The sequence below is a fragment of the Amphimedon queenslandica genome, unplaced genomic scaffold (genome assembly GCF_000090795.2).
Source record: "Amphimedon queenslandica unplaced genomic scaffold, v1.1 AMPQUscaffold_13503, whole genome shotgun sequence".
Lineage (NCBI taxonomy): Eukaryota > Metazoa > Porifera > Demospongiae > Haplosclerida > Niphatidae > Amphimedon > Amphimedon queenslandica.
In genome coordinates this window covers 79,667-98,603 of record NW_003546261.1, presented here as the reverse complement: position 1 = coordinate 98,603, position 18,937 = coordinate 79,667, and the positions used below count along the sequence as shown (strand labels likewise).

The following is an 18,937-nucleotide window of genomic DNA, read 5'->3' as shown; positions in this document are numbered from 1 at the left end:
AAAAACAGTCAATAATACTGTTGATAGTATAAAAGCAGATAAAAATAATGCACCTTTGTTAATATAAAAGATAGATCTGTAGGCATGCAGTACTAACTTTTGCTCTAGAATCCTATTTAATCTTGTTTTCTTTTTAATTTTTTATGTTTAAACTTTAATGCCCTTCATGTTTAATGTTTTTGCAATGGTGGGTATATTAACATACATTAGAATTTTTACAACTGAGGTAACCGAATTCACATTGACAATCATATTCAATTAACTTTAATGAAATTAGGCAAAAGGTTAAAATTTATGGATTAAAATTATTAATAAGTTTACAATATTTTAATTTACAATTGCTTACTCTTCCATCAATTGTACCATCAATAATTATCTCTTTCATAAAGCCAGGGCAAGACGAAGTGTTGATCTCATCCAAAAATACCTACAAGGAATGACACAAATTTCATCAAAAAAGTTACTCACTGTAAGAACTGGCTTTTGATACAAAGAACTTCTGGGAGCATTCTTCACATATTTATTGTAATGTGCTTTTAGTGACCCAGCATGACGCTGAACATCACGAAAAAAAGACTCAATTTCTGCAGCAGTCATAGCTTAAAAAAGTAGTGAATAATAAAAGAATGAATCATTATTACCTGCATGGATGCTTTTTTTATAAAATGTTCCTCTTAATCTGCCATAAAGGATTCCACAGACAACTATGGCCATTATCTACAACAAAAGTGAATTACATATCGACATAAACTAATAACATTAATTTTAAGTCATTTTAAAGTTACAGCTCTAAGTGGCCACAAAGTAATATTTTTACTCACATTTTCATCACAATTTGTCAGAGCTAAAGTCAAAAGTTCATTAAATTCCTGTTCATTAGTGTTAAGTTCAACTGGAACCTGCAGACTAGCTATAACAGGATCATACAAAATGACTTGAAAATGATCTCTCAAGACAGTAAAGAGGCAACTATTGCTTTTCTTAGGGTCTTTCAAAATTAATATTCTACGAATCATCTCTTGAGCTGATTTTATGTTTATAGCTTCTTCTATATTATCATTTGCTGTTTCCTTCATGAGCGACAGGACTTCCTCTAAGTCTGTGTTGCTAGTCTTAACAACCTCTTGAAGTGCTACTATTTTTTCTACAAAAAATCCCTACACAAGAGACATTTTTGCACATGTGCATATACCTTAATCAATAAACTGAGTACCATACAAACTGCATTAAATACTATTTTATTTTCATGTAAGTGCAATACCTTAATTCTATTTCTTTGCACCGTCAACTGTTCACTCCACGAATGATTCCAAAGAGCAGAAAGTAGCTCTAAAAGAAAAGTTTTTCCAACTCCTGTCTCTCCTTTAATAACTAATGGCATGCCACACTCCTTTCTCTCATGTATATTAAGCATTTTGAACACAAAATCTCTTGTGAGGACAAACTTCTTTTGCCGTATTAGACCAATCTCACCATTCTCATCTTTCTTCACATTTAAAGCAAAAGAAAGGTAGTCATAGAGTATTTGTGTGCTAAGACGCTCCCTATAAAATAAACTTAGTAAAAATAACATCAGTATGCATCTGTTACATTGGAATTTAAAACTAATAAAATTCAATCATTTCACAATTAATTTAGCAGCATAAATAAAATTCTGTAAAATTGTCTTAATTTAGTTCCCTTGATGCTACATGTAACTTTTATGTAAATTTAAACCAACTGACTTTGAAGATGGTATGACGATGCCAATGTTCTTCAATAATTGTAAATCTCTATCAGGCATTTTTTCAGGGTTTGTACACAATAGCTTAAAAGTACCCCCACCACCTCCAACATCATAAAGAAGCTAAAATAATATTTAAGAGTAAGCTCTGCACTATTCTTTTTACCTGTTTATGATAAGATTCTGAATACCAAGACATAGATGGATTACAAAAGTTTGTAACTTCTTGTAACATCAATGCAAATACATTTGACCTCAGTTCTGCTGTTTTATAGTTTCCAATTGTTTTGCCATCTTTGCTAATAACTGGGTAAGGAATTCCAAGATTTTGTTGGAAAAAGACACTTTTTTCCATAAATAGACAACGTCTCTCCAAATACCTAATGAATAATGTAGGAAGAAGTATTATAATTAGTTTAAGTGTAAATTGTATGTCAGTCTACTTTAAACAAATAGTTTTCATCATATTATTAGAATCTGATGGTAAGGCACTTTCTATGTGCTTTTTAAGAAGTAGGCGAGATTCTTCTGGATCCACATCTTTAATGATTTCATCAATTTTAACTACCTTGTTGTCGGTTACTAATATGAAATGAATAACATAGAAATAAAACAACCTTTTAAAGGACAAGGGCTTGTATACATACATTTCATAAGATGATCAAGTCTTTCTTCTGTTTCATCATCATGTCCCTTAAGATACTTACAAACTAACTGTACTCCACTGCTACTGACATCATACAATGGTGGTGGTTCCACTACTTTGCCAAGGAGAGCAAAAACAGGAAAAATTTCTTCAAATTTGCTTTTTGATCTATTAAGTGACTCATTACTGAATGAGGCAGTAAATATTTCACTAAATGAGATCCCATTTGAAACCATTGAACTTTCCATATTGGAGTCTCGCCTCTCAGTTTCTGTCAGTGGAATATTCCAGTACGGTGCCTATAATAAAGTAATAATTTTAAAAGTATAAATAACAAATTGAATGAATTACTTCAACATATACAGATGTTGATACACCAGTAGGTATTACTAATGATAGAGATTTAGGAGAAGTACAAGGAGTTCCATCACTTGACTTATATTCCATGACTTCAACATATCGAAGAATAAAATAATCAAAAAAGAACCAATTAATATCCTCCACTAGCTCATTAAACAGTGCTTTATAATCATCACTCTAAATAATAAGAGTATCAAATGCGTTGCAGTCTCATATAATTCATTGTAAAATTACCATGTTAAATTATTTGAAAATTAATCACTAACTTACTTTAGACCACACTAAATTGATATTTAAATGCATTAATACATCAGATGAATTAAGGGCATCATCTTGAAATCTTTTAACCAATTTTGTTTTATTGAATGTTTCATTAATGCTCAAAGACCTTATGTACTTAGCAAGATCAGCTCCCACAATCCTTTCTGTTATATTCTTCCTATGCTCTTTAATACGGCTCCTTATATAATGAGTTTTTCCACTACCTGTTCATGATGAAACAATTATTCTTTAACACGCATATAAAAATTTCTAGGTTGTTACAACTGGGTCACAACATTGCAAGGATATAGCAACCTAGTAACAACCTTGTATAAAAGTGATAAAGTTGTGACTATAACATATAAGAAACATAACAACCTTGTGACAAGGTTGTCCGAGGTTGACAGGAAACTGCATAGTCTCGCGTAGCCAGACCCATCCCCCCTTTTACCATTTGGACGTCCAAAAGTCAAAAAGAGATGGAGAGTCTGGCTACGTGAGACTATATGGGTGAGGTTTTATTAAGTGTGCCCCACAATGATGCAAAGCTATTGCTACCATCAAGAGTACATAATTTTAGTACTCTTGCTACCATATATAAGGGAACCATTGACCAGCACTTATACAAGTCAATAAAGATAACATTAATACACATCTACATCTTCATACATTAGCTACATCTGTCATAGATACATTACAAGTATCTAGAAATCATTTGAAACTATATGAGATTAGGATGTCAATAATAATTATACAGTGTGTGTGTTGATAGTCTTGCAGATTACAGTTATTCTATTAAATTGATTGTACATCGTGACAAGGTTGTCACAAGCCAAAAACGTGCCAAATCTAAGGTTTTTACAAGGTTGTGACCAGGTAATGACAACCTATTGACAACCAACTTCTTACAAGGTTGCCACAATCATGCTACAACCTTAGTTTTTCTATATGGGTGCACATACATTAAAATTATTTGTGACAACTATCATACTAAATCTTACCTGGCAATCCATAAACAACTTCAAAGGTTTCAAATGCCTTTCCTTTATTGTGTTTCTGAAATTCAGTGACCATACTATTGAATTCAGGAAGATCTTTCTACATTATTATCCCTTAACATTACTATTAATGATGCATAATATCCTTACTATTTTTGTGATGCTATTTTGTGATATCCATGGTATGTGTTGAAAAAGTGAAGGACAATATTCAACAAGACATATTTTGATTTCATTGTCAGGACACTTGCATTGATTAGAAACAGTTGTTTTAAGAGTAGCACACTTCTCAAGAAATATCTGTAAAACAAAAACTAAAAATAATGCATAATCCTTGGTAGAGTAAATCAACGCAATTAATGAACTAATTACAAAAATAATAATAGCTGGCAAGGCCAATTATCACTAATGTGAAGTACCTGTTGCAAGTCATTCCTGATGATGTTAACACCTAATACAAGGTATCTATCAATGGCTTGATAATGTAAAACTCGATCAAAAAACAACTTAATTTCTTCTTTTGTTGTCCTTGGTGAGCATCTAAAGAGTTGATGAAACATTGGGAATGAATTCTCAAATGTCCAATAAACAAGTCTAAATATATCAATGGGAGTTGCATTATGTGCAGAAATAAGAGTGAAAGTGACATGATCTTTAACAGGTCCATGCTTTTGTGATATTAAAGGAGAGTCCAAAGGATTAAGAAAATCCAATAAATATGGTTGGACAGATTTTAGGCTAATTAGCTCTTTTAGAAATTCCCCTGTGAGTTTTGCTGGATGAAGCGACTTCATTTCCTCATTAGACTCAACAAAAGTATGAAGATCCTAAATGATAAGTAATAGATTAGTTTTGTAGATATATCTTCTAATATATTCCTTTGGCCTAAATTGTAATTATAGCTGTAGTTAGTTAATTAATACATGTACACATGTAGGCTTCTTTTAAATTCATTTAAAGCCAATGAAGGTAAGCCACTAATTTTAAACTACCAATTGCAACCACATATCTGAGCTCTCATAGTTTTGTTAATAGACACAGTTTTACGGTAATTTTTCCATGACATTCTTTATTATTCTGACAAAAAACTCCTGCATAAAGTTGTAACTTACATTATAAAATGATATAACAAATAAATTACAGCCAAATTAATGTTTTTTGAATCATGAAGGATAAAGTTACAAAAGTACAAGAACTAACCTGAACACATTCAAATAAATGTGAATAACAGTCTAGATCCAATTTAAAGAAAAAACCCACATTTCTTAGTAAATTATCTATATCAGTAAGCTTGATTAAGCTATCATGAATGACTTTCAATTTCTGTGTATTAATGAATGACAGGAGGAGATAATCCTTTCTACATGTACCAAGATCAGAAATGAATTTTTTTCTTGTGTCATTGCATCTTCTTATCTGTGGAAAGTATATACAAAAAAGTGAATTAAATAGTATAAATGATACTAAATATAAGTAAGTAAATAATATATCTTTCAGAAAATTTTTTATCATGACTTTAATTTGCTTGACTAGACATTCACAAAAATTATATAATTACAAGCCACATTCAATAATACATGCCACAGTTTTATCACATAAAAATAGATCATGCACAATTTTCTAAAGCATAAATTTCCAGATAGACCTACACGGTATCTTTATTGTAACAATATTGTTATAAGATGCATGATTTTACAGATAAATAATCAATACATTTATTTTTATAAAATACTATACCTCAGCTTCTAACTCTAGCCAAGAAGCACTTCCATCAATATGAAATAATGTAAATATTTTTGTAGGGGGATTCTGATATTCTAAATGACCAAAACACTGCAGATCTGAATAACAATCATGCAGCTTGAAAGCAAGATCCTTATACTGCAGTAGTAAACCAAATAAGTCAAAAATAACAATAATATTAATGTTCCTTACTGAATTAAACCAATTCAATCTTTTTCCGTGTTCAGATTCAGGTTTGTAATTAACAAAGCCTAACTCCTGTGATAGCGACTCAATTTCTTTTTGTAATAAAACTTTTGGTTTCTGAGTGGACGGTTGAACTTCTTCTATTCAGTGACAAATTATACCCATATTGCTAATTTTTGGCCTCTAACCTGATGAATGCTTTTGAAACTCTAGTGTAATTTTAACATGAAAGCCAGTACCAAAGTCAAAACAGCAACATCCTGAACTAAGAATCGCTTCAAGTTTTTTTTCATTATTTTCTTGAGCTTCTTCCTATTTAATCAAAAAACATATTAATGGAAGCTATAATAATCTGATATTTTACAAATAGCATAAAAAGTAAAGAAGCTGTTGAATTTATGTTGCCATACAATATTAAAGGTTAAATAATTACATTAATAGCTTATAATGCAACCATAAAGGCTATTTATGTATTGATCTCTTTTACTTACATTAGCCTGATTAAACCAGTCTTTAATAACTTCAATCCTTTCATTAACTGTCAACAAGTGAGAAATGGCTACTTTAAGTACTTTCATGTCACCAATTTTAGCAATATTACCCCACAATTCAACCAAAGTGCATGTTGTGTCAAAAAATGGAAATATAAGTTCCATTGCTGCAATGAGCTTGTCCAATATATCTTCCTCAAACTCTTCAAATAAAAGATCAGTAGTGACTAAACGATACTCTTGCAAAAAAATATCCATTCCTTCAACAGAACCATAGCCACGTTCATTTGCAAAGTCATAAAGCTGACAATTGTTCTCCAAAGATGATATTAATAGAAAGAAAGGATGATCAATTAGTCCGCCATTGACAATATTAAATATTTTTTTGATAAATTGAACTTCTTCATTAGCCTTCTTCAGTTTGATATTTCCATCAAATGCAGCCTTTGATGCATCTACAAGTCTCATCATAATAGGATCATTCAAGCACTTCCTTAGCTTAAAATTTATGCAAACATTTTGAAGACTCCTGACTCGTTTCACTACATTATTAAGTTCCAAAAATGTCATAATAGATTGAGAGGCAGCAATTTCTGAATACTTGCCACACCGTAACTTGTAGAACTGATGTAGCTCTTTATCTTCATTAGGTAAGTCATATGATTTGAGTTCCTCAGGTTTGAATATTGCAACAATAGTTTTCATTGAGAGACTGTTTCCAGAAGCATCCATTAGCTGCTCTATGACACTACCTGCTTTGTCCACTGCTTCATTTAATATCTGCATCTTAATTATAGGTGAATCACTTTTGTGAGTGGCATTGTGATAATATTGAATGCATTTCTCTAGTATTTGTGACTTATGCAAACTATTAAATACAAGAAAGTCAATTGAGTCAAGTAATGGCCGAATAAAACTTTCAAGTCGTTCAGCAGCAGATTGAACAGTGGCAAGAGAGCATTTAGGGTTTGCCTGATATGTAAAAACAACTAGTGGTTGTGCTATGGTTTCAGTTTCATAAACTGAGATGTTGATAGTTGTGGAGGATGGCTTGACACAACCATTAAGCAGAGAGTCTAATTCATCTGGAAAGGGAATATCATATTCAGACAAAACTGACTTTACATGTTCCCTAAGAATTAAAAATTATATAAAATATAAAAGTTAAATATGGTCTAGGAATTAAAAATTTTTATAGGCTGTATATTGTTATGGTACAGCATATTAGAAGATTCCTTCATGCATATAAATACACAATTAAAAGCTCATTATTGAAAAAGGTATATGTTATATTTCTGGATTACCTTCCTAAATCTGGAAAATTTTCTGGTTTTCTAACTAAAAGATCTTCAATTTTCTTGACACACTTATCAAATGAAGAGTGATACAGCTCTAACTGTGCTATAGTAATCTCTATCAGTTCATTGTCTCCTGCAGTAACGTTAACAATTGCTTGATAGACATCATACCCATTAAGAATTGCTTCAATATCAGCATACGTGATATCATTTGTTTCCATTGTTTTTGAAATATTAGAAACTAGACACTTTAAACTACTAATGATATCAACAACATTTGCAACCTCTTCATTATCTATCAGTTTCATTTTAAAAGCTTCTAGTGTGCAATTCTCTCTCACATTGCCTCCTAATCTCATAAATACAGTCCACATCTTAGTAAACAACTCTGACAAGACAAAAAGAGGCCCTGAAGATCTCTCGAAGCAACTGAAATCTGTAAGTGGAGCACTTTTCAAAACAAAATGTATGACATAAAGAATGGCTCTGGTTCTAGTAGAATAGAAATCTTCTTCATTCATAACATTAAAAGAAGAAGAAATGAAGCCATAATCTGAGCTGAAATCCGCTTTTGGAAGGATTACCTAATAATATTTTAATCTGATAATATTTTTGTGTATACTATATTATGTACATGTACGGTACATGCACAGTCTTTAGAAAACTTTGAAGTATGTGGGAAATTTTATGCATATATATGTACCATTCATTTTGAACACTAGTATATAAAACACTTTATTTCAGCAGTTTTACAAAATGCATATTGGAACAGTTGCAATAATAATCATTGTTGCTAGCATAACTATTAAGCCAGGTTTACATTTGACTAGTGCTGCTCTAGTTCTTCTATACTAGAGCTAAATAATTATTGTTCTGCTTAGTTCTAGTTCTAAAAACTAGAACTAGAACTAGAACTACTTTTTTGTAGCTAAAATACTAGAACTAATACTAGAACTAAAATTATTAATTAGAAGTACTAGAACTAATACTAGAACAAAAATAATTTATTTGAAGAACTAGAACTAATACTAGAACTAAAATTATTAATTAAAAGTACAAGAACTCTATACTAGAGCTAAAATTATTAATCCTGAAATACTAGAACTACTACTGGAACTACAATTATTGAACCTCCTTAGAACTAGAACTAATACTAGAATTGAAAATATTGGTTACAAACTACTACAATAAACAGGTGAACATGTTTTTAGGCAAAGCATAGCTGATACATTTTTATATAAACTGTACCTGTGACATTTTAATCATTTTATTGGCAGCAGTAAAACTTATTATTTTGAATATATTGCATTTGCTGTACATTTGAAACATAACTCAGCAATATAACAAAAAAGATCTTAGTTAAGAGCTACTACTAGTATTTAAATTACTCTAATTTTTAGCATGACTTAACTAGAACGTAAGTATTGGAGGCTTTAGCTCTAAACTAATACTAGAACAAAAATTACTATGATTTTAGTTAATAACAAAGCCTCCGGAAACCTCTTAAGAGGAGGGAGGAGGTTTGGAATTTCACAAGGGCCCCTCCCTGCGTACCTGCAACCAAACCTGACACCTCATATGGCATCTGGGAATGCCCACCTGCTCAGGATGGCAAGAGGGAAGGGGACCGGCATGCTAACACCATGCCCTCGAGCCCTTCATCCCAGGACCAGAATCCCGATGAGGATCGGGAACCTGATGTGGCCCAGGAACCCAGTGGTTATGCCCTCCCCATGGGAATGGGATCCCAATATGGGGATGGGCCACATGGAGTCTCCACACCCCTGGAGGGGAGTGTGGGCAAGAGGACATGGCGTCACCCTGGGATCAGAATCCCACCCCGGGCAAGGACCACACAGAGTAGTCTCCGACCTGGAGGGAGCGCAGGTAACAGACACGAGCCTCAGGATGGTTACAGGCAGACCAAACATTGATGGGGGAGTGAGTGATGGGGACCAACACTAAACCCAAGTGAGGCTCAACACTCAAGTGAGTGGAGATAAATGACTACTAATAAATAATAATAATAATAATAATAATAATAATAATAATAATAATAACAACAACAATAATAATAATAATAATAATAATGAACAATAGAAGTGTAACTAGGGAGGTGGGAGGGAAAATAAGAAAATCCCAAATTCAGCTCAGGTAGCCACGACTGCTCACGCTGACTACGCTCACAAAGACAATGAGATCAGTGTGCATGCGCAGGGAGGAGCCCCGCCTTTCTAATTAACTGTCTTTAAACGCAAGCTTTTAAAGTCTAATTAAAAGAACTAGAACTAGAATTAAAATCACAGTATTTCTAGTCAAAAAGTAGAACAAGAAAAAATCACTGTATTTTTAATCCAAAAACTAAAACTAGAACTAAAATCACTGTATTTTTAGTAAAAAAACTAGAACTAGAACTAAAATTGTTGTATTTATTGTCAGAAAACTAGAACTAGAACTAAAATTATTGTATTTCTTGTCAAAGAACTAGGACTAAAACTAAAATTAATATATTTTTATTTTAGTGAAAAAACTAGAACTAGAACTAAAATACAATTCCATACTAAAACAACACTAAACAGTATGAGCCATCTGACCTTTGATGTAAAAAAATTGACACAAAACTGGCCATATTTCAATTTTGCGCTTATTTAAGTTGCACTTTGTGGTGAGCGTAAACCAGGCTTAATGCTAACAAATTCAATGATGAACTATTTTAATTGTCAGACAATAACATGTACAATTTAAAATAATAGTTACCTGAAGCAACATTTTTGTTATCATCCAGTTAAAAGAATTATTAGAATGAGGTATGATAGACTATAGTAAGAAAAATTAAATATGAGTAAAGATACAAGAAACTATGAAGGCAGAAAAAATTACTGGGCAGTCAATATTGCAGTAAATTGTGAAATTAATGTAGCTAAAATATAGCAGGTAATTGTGAGAGGGCATAAAGTAGTGGTCATGGGACATTTGAGAGTGGTATACACTTTTTGCTTTTTTGATAGCTCAGGTACACTGAAGTTATTGAAGTAATAAATACTCACAATAAATTTTTCTTTTTCATTTTTAAATTGATTTTGAAGAATTGAACTTGAATTTGAAACAAGAGGCTCAAGCTGATTCATTAACTGTTGATTAAATTCCTCAGATGGAAGTACATCAAGTGACATCAAATCTTCAAAAAACTTCAAAATTTTTTTGTCTTTTGAGTACATATGAATGACAGTTCTAAAATATGTAATCAGCACTTTAGATTGAGACACACTAAAAAATAAAATAAAAGTAAATGGGCAGTTAAAAGATGCTATTATTTAGAAAAAAACTAATATAAAAAAATTATTGCATACTGTGTCATTGCAAGACTAATAAAATCGTTTTCAGGCTTCTCAGAAAGTAGCTTTGGATCTAACCGCCCCAAGTACACATTTATAACCTGAAAATTTGAGAAGAAAGTAAATATAAATCAAAGTGAAGACCGACTAACGTTTAGTTTGTTAAGTTTTTCATCTTTCAATGTATTAATAATCCTAATGAAGTATTCCAGTGGTACTTCATTGCATTGTATTATTAATAAGTTCTCAATCTACAAAATAAAATTATTTTTAAAATTAAATTTAATAGGCTAGAGAAGTATTACAGTATAAGTAATACCTGTTCGTAATAGGATGATTCCCAATTAATCCATAATTTCTTCTCTTTTTCATTTATCCAATCTAGTAACTGATTCCTTGTCTCTTGATCAGTGAGATCAATCATATTAAAAACAATCTTCATCCAATCCTCAAGAATGTTATTATAGTCTTCAATATCCCATTTATATTGTATGATCAGCTGGGTCAAGTCCTTTAAAAAATTGTTTCCCTACAAAAAAACTTCAATGTTTACGAATAATTTTAATCAACTACTGCATAGATCTAGTATTAAGTTTCTTGTTGGAATTCGGGGGGGGGGGAGAATTGAACTTTGTGAGCTTAAATTTTATTCTGTGGTCTACTCTGAGTTTTTCAATAAATTTGTGGGTTTATTATTTGTTTTTGGAGCTTCAAAAACAAACAGAACAAAACTTTAGCACAACAAAAGAAACCCATGTTACATACTATTTTTTAAAATTGATCTACATGTACAAACAAACATAACTTCATTAAGGACTTTGCCTAATTATTGGTTGGTAACATAACCAGTTCTTTAAAAGTTTTTTAAACATAACAATACATATGCATGTGTGACAAAAATTAATTCAACAACAATTACTTCTTCTATAATACTTCCTGTGCAAAAATGAGGTCTTTTTTTCTGAGATGCAGCCATACAAGTAGCTGTCAATGGTTCCAAAAAATGTTTCCGAAATGATACATCATTTTGACCTCTAATCAAGCGATTAATACCTAGTACAATAAAACTCCTGCAAAAAGCAAGTATTTATTATTATGCAATGTTAATAAATATATATATTATATCATAAGTTGCTTTTGTTAAAACCCTTAAGAGTTTAATTACAATACACATTACACTTTTATTCTATTAGCATTTGAAGGATTAGTAACAGGAGCTAAAGCAAGGACATGCTACAAGCCATGTTGTTTCTGCAAACCTCATTATTTCAAAAGAGTATGGCTTGGCTAAAAATATCACTGAAAAATCTTTCCAAGTAGCCATCAGTTGAGGTTGGCCAGATAATATTACTGCCATTGCCTCTAACCCTTTATCAAGATAAGTAATGTCTTCTATGGATAAGCCAGAACTAAAATACTGTATAATAAATAAATTAAAAATGATCAAAAAATTCAAATCATACTTTTTTAAACTTTTTAGTCCAGATATTCTCAGCTTTCTTTGCTAATTTTTCATTAGTGTACAATAACTTGAGTGCAATAGATACTAAATCAAATGTAAAAAATCATGATAACTCTAATCAAATATTACATACACTCTATTTGCTTAATTTATCACCCACCTCAAAAAAACATCTGCACTAATGCTAAAAATATGCATATAATATTATCTAAGGACACAAAGACTGCTTTTACTGTCACTTAAATAAAAGAATTAGACATTTGTCTGGCTACACCTCATGCTAACCAAGTCATAATCATTGTATTGGTCATAATCATTATACTTGAGGTCAATTTGTACACTTGTAAATGACTAAAAGCAGCTAACAATATCCATTTTACAAGAAGAGACTGATGTCACTTTATATGTTACTCAGGGAATTTTGAAAAAATTATAAGGAAAGGATTCTCCTCTTTTATAATTTTTCTGATACATGAACATGTTCCAGCAACTTTGAGGTGATTCCCATTAAAGTTGTACTTTTTATAAATTTTAAAGTTGCTCAAAAATCAGGCCAAAATTATGTTGACCAAATTTATTCAAAAATGGCTGGAAGAGAATTTTCCATTTTTATAATTTTTTTCTGGTACACTACACATACCGTACAGAAGGAAATTTGGAGGGACTAAATTTTGGCGAATTGCTAAAATTTTGGTGATTGGCGAACTTTAATTTGGCGAAATTGTGGCCACGTGCCATTGAGCATGCGCATAATGGCTCAAAATGGCGAATTTTTATTTTGGCGAATGGCTATCAAAATGCCAAATTCACCAAATTTAACTACCTCCAAAATTTCCTTCCATACGGTACATGTTCCATCAACTTTGAGCTAATTCATATCAAATTTTAATTTTTAATGAATTTGTAAGTTGCCCATAAATTAGGCCAACAACTACAGGCTTATATTATAGCCTATAGCTTGGTCTTTAGCAAAATTTCATCAAAATGACTAGAAAAGAATTCCTCATTTCTATAGTTTTTCTGATACATATTGGTACATGTCCTTATGTTGTGTATTAACTTTCAGCTGAATCCTGGACTTTTTATAAATTTTAAAAGTTACTTCAAATGCCATGTGCTGTATTGTAGCTTCATTCTCAGTTCATGAAGCATGCTGTTTAGCAAGCTTTGTGGGAAGCATGGTTACTACTTATACCAAGAGACTCTTGGTTTATGCTATAATATGTTATACAGGCACTTCCAATTTGTAATGTATATTGCTATGTAAGTTTCTTTTGGTAAATACTGTGACGTTAAATAATAGATTATAATTGCAAGATGTGTGTTGACATGTTACATATGGGCACTTATTAAGTACACATGTAAAGATGGCGTTTTTGGACTGTAGAGTTGACATTCTTTGGCTTTTTCAAAACCCTGCTGGTCTTCTGTCACATCATGTACCTCAAACTAAAAGCAATTGCATATCAGCTAACAAGGATGTTAAGGATCATGATTTGTGGAATTTACTTTCACTAAAAAAAGGGAACTCAAAATTTATAGCCCCCAAAAAAGAGTGCCCTGCGATAATGGCAAAACTAAAATTATAATGTGACTTGCTACAAAATTTACTACTTAGTGGCAAATGATATACCGGTATTCAGCATCAATAAATACTATGAATGTAGTACACATATAAGTAGTTACTCACTTAATAGTAAGGAAACATGAATTAGCTCTGAACCCTTAACAGTTTCAAAATAAATGTCACAACTGTGTAATATTGAATCAGCAGCATATTCAAAGATGCTATTTATTTTAGCAATAGTTGCTTCAAAATCATCACTATTATACAATAATAATAACTATTCATTGATTGATAAAACTTACTGTTTCACAAATTTTTGCAATTGTTCATTAACACTAACAACAGGTACTTGCAACAAACACTGTATAAATTCTATTGTTACAATAATGGCCTTATTGCTAAAATCAAATCCTGTTCCATTTCTGTAAATACAGAGTTCATAATAATTAAGACATGCATGTAACATTTAACACTAAAATTTAGAAGTAAAAGGCATGCATGCTCGGAACTTACTTATAAATCATGTAAGCTAGACAGAAATAAAATATAAAATCTTGGGAAAAGGTTGACTTAAAGTGAAGAGAATTTTGAAAGAGACGAACAACCTCTACTGCATTAAAAGATGATGTTAACTCAATATATGCCTATAAAAAAATAATAATATCAATTTTCTCTCCTACAGACTCTTTTTTAAAGGTTGAAGTTTGCATAATTCAAGTATGGCATTAGTATGGCATGTACTTCTGGGCTATAAGCTATAGCTGTTTAATAATTTAGGAAGGTTTGTATATGTACAATGTATAATGGTACAAAAGTAGTATATGTAAATGCTATTGATCATGAAGTTATCTCATGCATGAGAAGAGTAAAATTTCTAGATAAGAATATTATCAGTGACTATACTACTACTACTACTAAAATAATTACTATGGTTTATACTAAAATACAAATAAAGTCTCACAAGATGATCAACACATCTTTTTTTCTTCAAAACACTAATCATACATGTATGTATGTAATGTATAAAATCTCTATTATAAAATTTATATTGAATTTGCTCCTTGTTTCATATGACTAAATAATTAAAACAAGACATACCTCCATATGCTGATAAAATATAGTATTTAAAAAGAATGAAAGTAGTCTTTCTCTTGGATTATTGGACTCAATGCTTTGTGCAGGCATGTTCTTTGTACTTGATTTATCCATAAGTTTACTGATGTCCAAATATGGTGAGAAAGAGACAATGAGTTTATTCTCTATCACATACTGTGCTGCCTTAAATAACTGTTCATGACTTTCTGGAATTTTAGGAAAAAAAGCTCGAGCAACTAAATAATTAAAATAGATAAATTTTTTTGCACACAAATACAGCTATTACATAAGTCATAAGACACTTACATTCGTATCTTTTATTAAAGAATATTGTTACTGTAGCTTTATTGTCTCTTGCTTTATCAAAAAATTTTAAAATTTCTCTCTTATATTTGCTTGAAACAATAACAAGAAATGATGATAAATCATCTTTTAAGTGACCAGCTGACAGAATTTTTTGACAGCTTTCAGACTCTCCAGAAATCACTAAAACAACTTGAAGATCAGCTTTTCCATTGTACTTGCTACATATTGCATCGATTCCTTCACCTCTAGATTCATGCATTTGCATGTAGGGGGTAGAATGTGGAGGAGGGTCACCTTCTGGCACAAGATGGCACCATGGAAACACAACTGCGGGTTGATCACATGGCCAGCAGTAATTGCTCTTTACTAGCAAGGCTTTCTGAAGAACTTGCGAGGAAATTTTCACTTCTATTATGAGGAAGTATATGAATCCAGTCACATTAGTACAATTGGTAATACCTATATCTCTTTCTTTTAACTCCATCCTCGACTTGGTATTACCTGTATCTCTTTCTTTTAACTCCATCCTCGACTCTAGAGACTGAGTGAGAAACGAGGTGAGAAAATTAAACAACTGCCTAAGTGGGTAAGTCAATTAGTCAACCGCCCACACACTATTTAGCTCTACCTACTATAGCCCTGGCACATCTACCCTGGCACTTTCATTATAACAATTTTAGCTATAACATAGACAGTGATTCAGTCCATTAGATTTATCAATGACAGATCTACCTTTGCCGCAAAGGTAGATCTATGAGAGTGAGGAAGCAGTGACATCCTGAATGCATCAGTGCAAAACTTATTTTTATGATGGGCCATCATAAAAATAAGTTTTGCATATTCAGAATGTCACTACATACAATACTATCATGTAGCATAAAAATTACTGCAATCAATGTAAGATCTAATAATTAATCTCACCTTACATCATGCACCCACTAGACTGAATGTGTGAATTGCATCATTACATAGTCCTATCAAAACAATCCCATCAGAGAGAGCTAGGCTATGTCTAGGTTGCCTTTATTTCTTTTGTTTGTCGCCACCCAGTATCCTCTTCTGTTTGGACAAGATGTATTGTATTTTTATCCAAATGGTAACTCTTCTCAGTGTCCTAAAGATGCCCCTTGCCTCACTATTGATGAGTATATCAGTTCTACTGAACCAGAACCATGCATTAGCACTGGTTTTTTATTTTCTCCCTGGTACACACTTTTTAAACAGCAGTATCGTTATTTCAAGTAGATTAAATATATCATTCCAGGGAATAGGAGAAATGAAAGAAGGACCACATGAAACTGTACTTGAATCACCAGTAGTGATACAATGCGCTGAAGATGTGACTATCGAGTTTGGAACTTGTGACAATATACAAATGGGAAATTTAACATTTAAAAGCTGTGGAAGAGAATTTAATTCCATTGTTGATTATTTTACTTCAAGTGCAATTTCTATAACAAATTCAGTGAATGTTACAATAAAATACTTGTCAATACAAGACAGCCCTGGAGGAGCAGCAGCAATTAGTGTGAGCAATTGTCAGATTATCCATTCTTCCTTCTATCTCAACAATCTCAATAGTACTGACAATGAATCATCTACTGTGACTGTTATTTTTTCATCGATAATTACACCAAGAAGTATTCATGCAATTTTTTTAATGAATCATACAAACATTACAAATAATCGTTTCATTGGGCTAATTGTTAATCCTCTTCAAAATAATTACAACACTAGCATTCATTTGAACTATCTTTACACTGCCAATAACTCAGTAGCTAACGTTTTTGTAAGAAGTGTTACCAATCTCTATGATTTGTTTGTTACTGGTCTAAAAACTACTGGCAGTCTAAATGGGTTAGTACTAACTCATAATACTCTCACTGAAAATGAATACAGATATAGTCCATCTATACACATGACAAACTGTTTTGTGTCATATAATCAATTAGTTGGAATAAACATAGCATGGTTCAGTTCTTTTTCTGGTTCACTTCATCTTAATTCTTCAACGTTAAGTCATAATTCGGGGCTCTATGGCAGTGCACTACTGGTTAACACAGATCCATTTGCCAATGAACAGTTTGATATAATAGTACATAATGTCACGTTCGATAGAAACACTATCAGTGAAGCTTTTTATGAAACCTTAGGTGTAGCATCTTCTTTTATTGTAACTATTGGAATTTTTGGTAGCACCGATGTGGTCATTAGCAACTGCACTATTAGTAACAATGAAGGCAGTGGTCTTGGAATCATTGATACCTACATTACTTTTTATGGGATCAACATTTTTCATAATAACTCTGCTTATAACGGCGGTGGAATTTTTATGATTTCATCATCTTTCCTGTTTCTTACTCATGGCTCAATGCTAAGATTTAGTGATAATCATGCTAATAATAGTGGAGGAGCAATAAATGTACAACAGATTGTTTTGAGAGTTGTCTCTAGCAACGAGCAAGTAACTAATCGTTGCTTTTATCAGTTACAGAACAATGATGACACACATAAGTATTTTTATTTTGAGAACAACACTGCTGATGTTGCTGGCTCAGTCCTTTATGGAGGAGCAATGAGCTATTGCATACAAGGCATATATAGAGCAAGTGAACATCAGTTTACTAACATAAGTAAATTCGTGAATCAAACAGGGCTTTCTATTATATCATCAGATCCACGAAAAGTGTGTTTTTGTGAATATACTACTCCTAATTGCAATCTCAAAAGTTTGACAGTGTCAGCTACACCAGGAGAAAGTGTTCCTTTCATTGTTGCTGTAGTGGGACAGCATGATAATACAACGACTGGCACTGTTAGTGTTTCAATTGGTGCACCATCTAATCACAACATATCATCAGCTGTGTGCACTAATCTCACTCAAGAGGTCATAGTTGAGGCTAATGATCCTGATAAAGTAACAATACATGTGAGACTAACTGATTTTGAGACTAACTTTTTTCAACCACCACTTACTATCAATGTTAATGTCAACCCTTGCTTACCTGGCACCTACCTATCACAACAGTCACAGGTTTGTGTATGTGATAATAATATCAAACCTGTTACTACCAATTGCAATGGTGTCACAGCTACTGTGACAAAGGAAGGAAGAAGTTGGTTGGGGGTATATGAAAATTGTACAGCTATAAATGATGAATGTCCATATGATTATTGCATACATTCATCAATAACTTTTCCATTGAGTGATCCTGATAGGCAGTGTGCTCTAAATAGATCTGGTCTATTGTGTGGAAAATGTAAAGAAGGTCTAAGTCTTATGTTAGGCACTAATAAATGTGGAGACTGTACTAATGACTATCTTGCACTTCTCATTCCATTCTTGTTGGCTGGTATGGCACTTGTTGTTCTACTAATTGCTCTTAATTTAACAGTCACTGTTGGTACTATCAATGGACTACTGTTTTTCGCTAATGTTGTTAAGATATACCAGCCATTGTTTTTT

The 18,937-nt window shown here is 32.1% G+C and overlaps 1 protein-coding gene across 1 annotated transcript in view; it reads right to left on the bottom strand.

Annotated features, from left to right (window-relative positions):
- Positions 1-16,037, bottom strand: part of LOC109593844 (uncharacterized) — a 31,457-nt gene extending 15,420 nt beyond the window's left edge. The window contains exons 1-34 of the mRNA XM_020008954.1: positions 15,931-16,037; positions 15,472-15,879; positions 15,169-15,401; positions 14,584-14,714; positions 14,373-14,492; positions 14,194-14,327; positions 12,505-12,587; positions 12,301-12,458; positions 11,961-12,111; positions 11,361-11,570; positions 11,194-11,292; positions 11,057-11,142; positions 10,754-10,973; positions 10,464-10,523; positions 7,713-8,290; positions 6,409-7,540; positions 6,106-6,229; positions 5,924-6,057; positions 5,726-5,869; positions 5,189-5,404; positions 4,408-4,815; positions 4,139-4,288; positions 3,992-4,088; positions 3,000-3,214; positions 2,721-2,906; positions 2,371-2,668; positions 2,167-2,305; positions 1,890-2,103; positions 1,725-1,846; positions 1,262-1,544; positions 822-1,157; positions 642-717; positions 469-599; positions 347-427 (exon numbers count right to left, since the gene is read on the bottom strand). Of these exons, the coding sequence (XP_019864513.1) occupies positions 347-427; positions 469-599; positions 642-717; positions 822-1,157; positions 1,262-1,544; positions 1,725-1,846; positions 1,890-2,103; positions 2,167-2,305; positions 2,371-2,668; positions 2,721-2,906; positions 3,000-3,214; positions 3,992-4,088; positions 4,139-4,288; positions 4,408-4,815; positions 5,189-5,404; positions 5,726-5,869; positions 5,924-6,057; positions 6,106-6,229; positions 6,409-7,540; positions 7,713-8,290; positions 10,464-10,523; positions 10,754-10,973; positions 11,057-11,142; positions 11,194-11,292; positions 11,361-11,570; positions 11,961-12,111; positions 12,301-12,458; positions 12,505-12,587; positions 14,194-14,327; positions 14,373-14,492; positions 14,584-14,714; positions 15,169-15,401; positions 15,472-15,879; positions 15,931-15,997 (7,224 nt within the window). The 5' untranslated portion in view covers positions 15,998-16,037. The remainder of the gene's footprint in view (positions 1-346; positions 428-468; positions 600-641; positions 718-821; positions 1,158-1,261; positions 1,545-1,724; positions 1,847-1,889; positions 2,104-2,166; positions 2,306-2,370; positions 2,669-2,720; positions 2,907-2,999; positions 3,215-3,991; positions 4,089-4,138; positions 4,289-4,407; positions 4,816-5,188; positions 5,405-5,725; positions 5,870-5,923; positions 6,058-6,105; positions 6,230-6,408; positions 7,541-7,712; positions 8,291-10,463; positions 10,524-10,753; positions 10,974-11,056; positions 11,143-11,193; positions 11,293-11,360; positions 11,571-11,960; positions 12,112-12,300; positions 12,459-12,504; positions 12,588-14,193; positions 14,328-14,372; positions 14,493-14,583; positions 14,715-15,168; positions 15,402-15,471; positions 15,880-15,930) is intronic.
- Between the last annotated feature and the right edge of the window lie 2,900 nt (positions 16,038-18,937).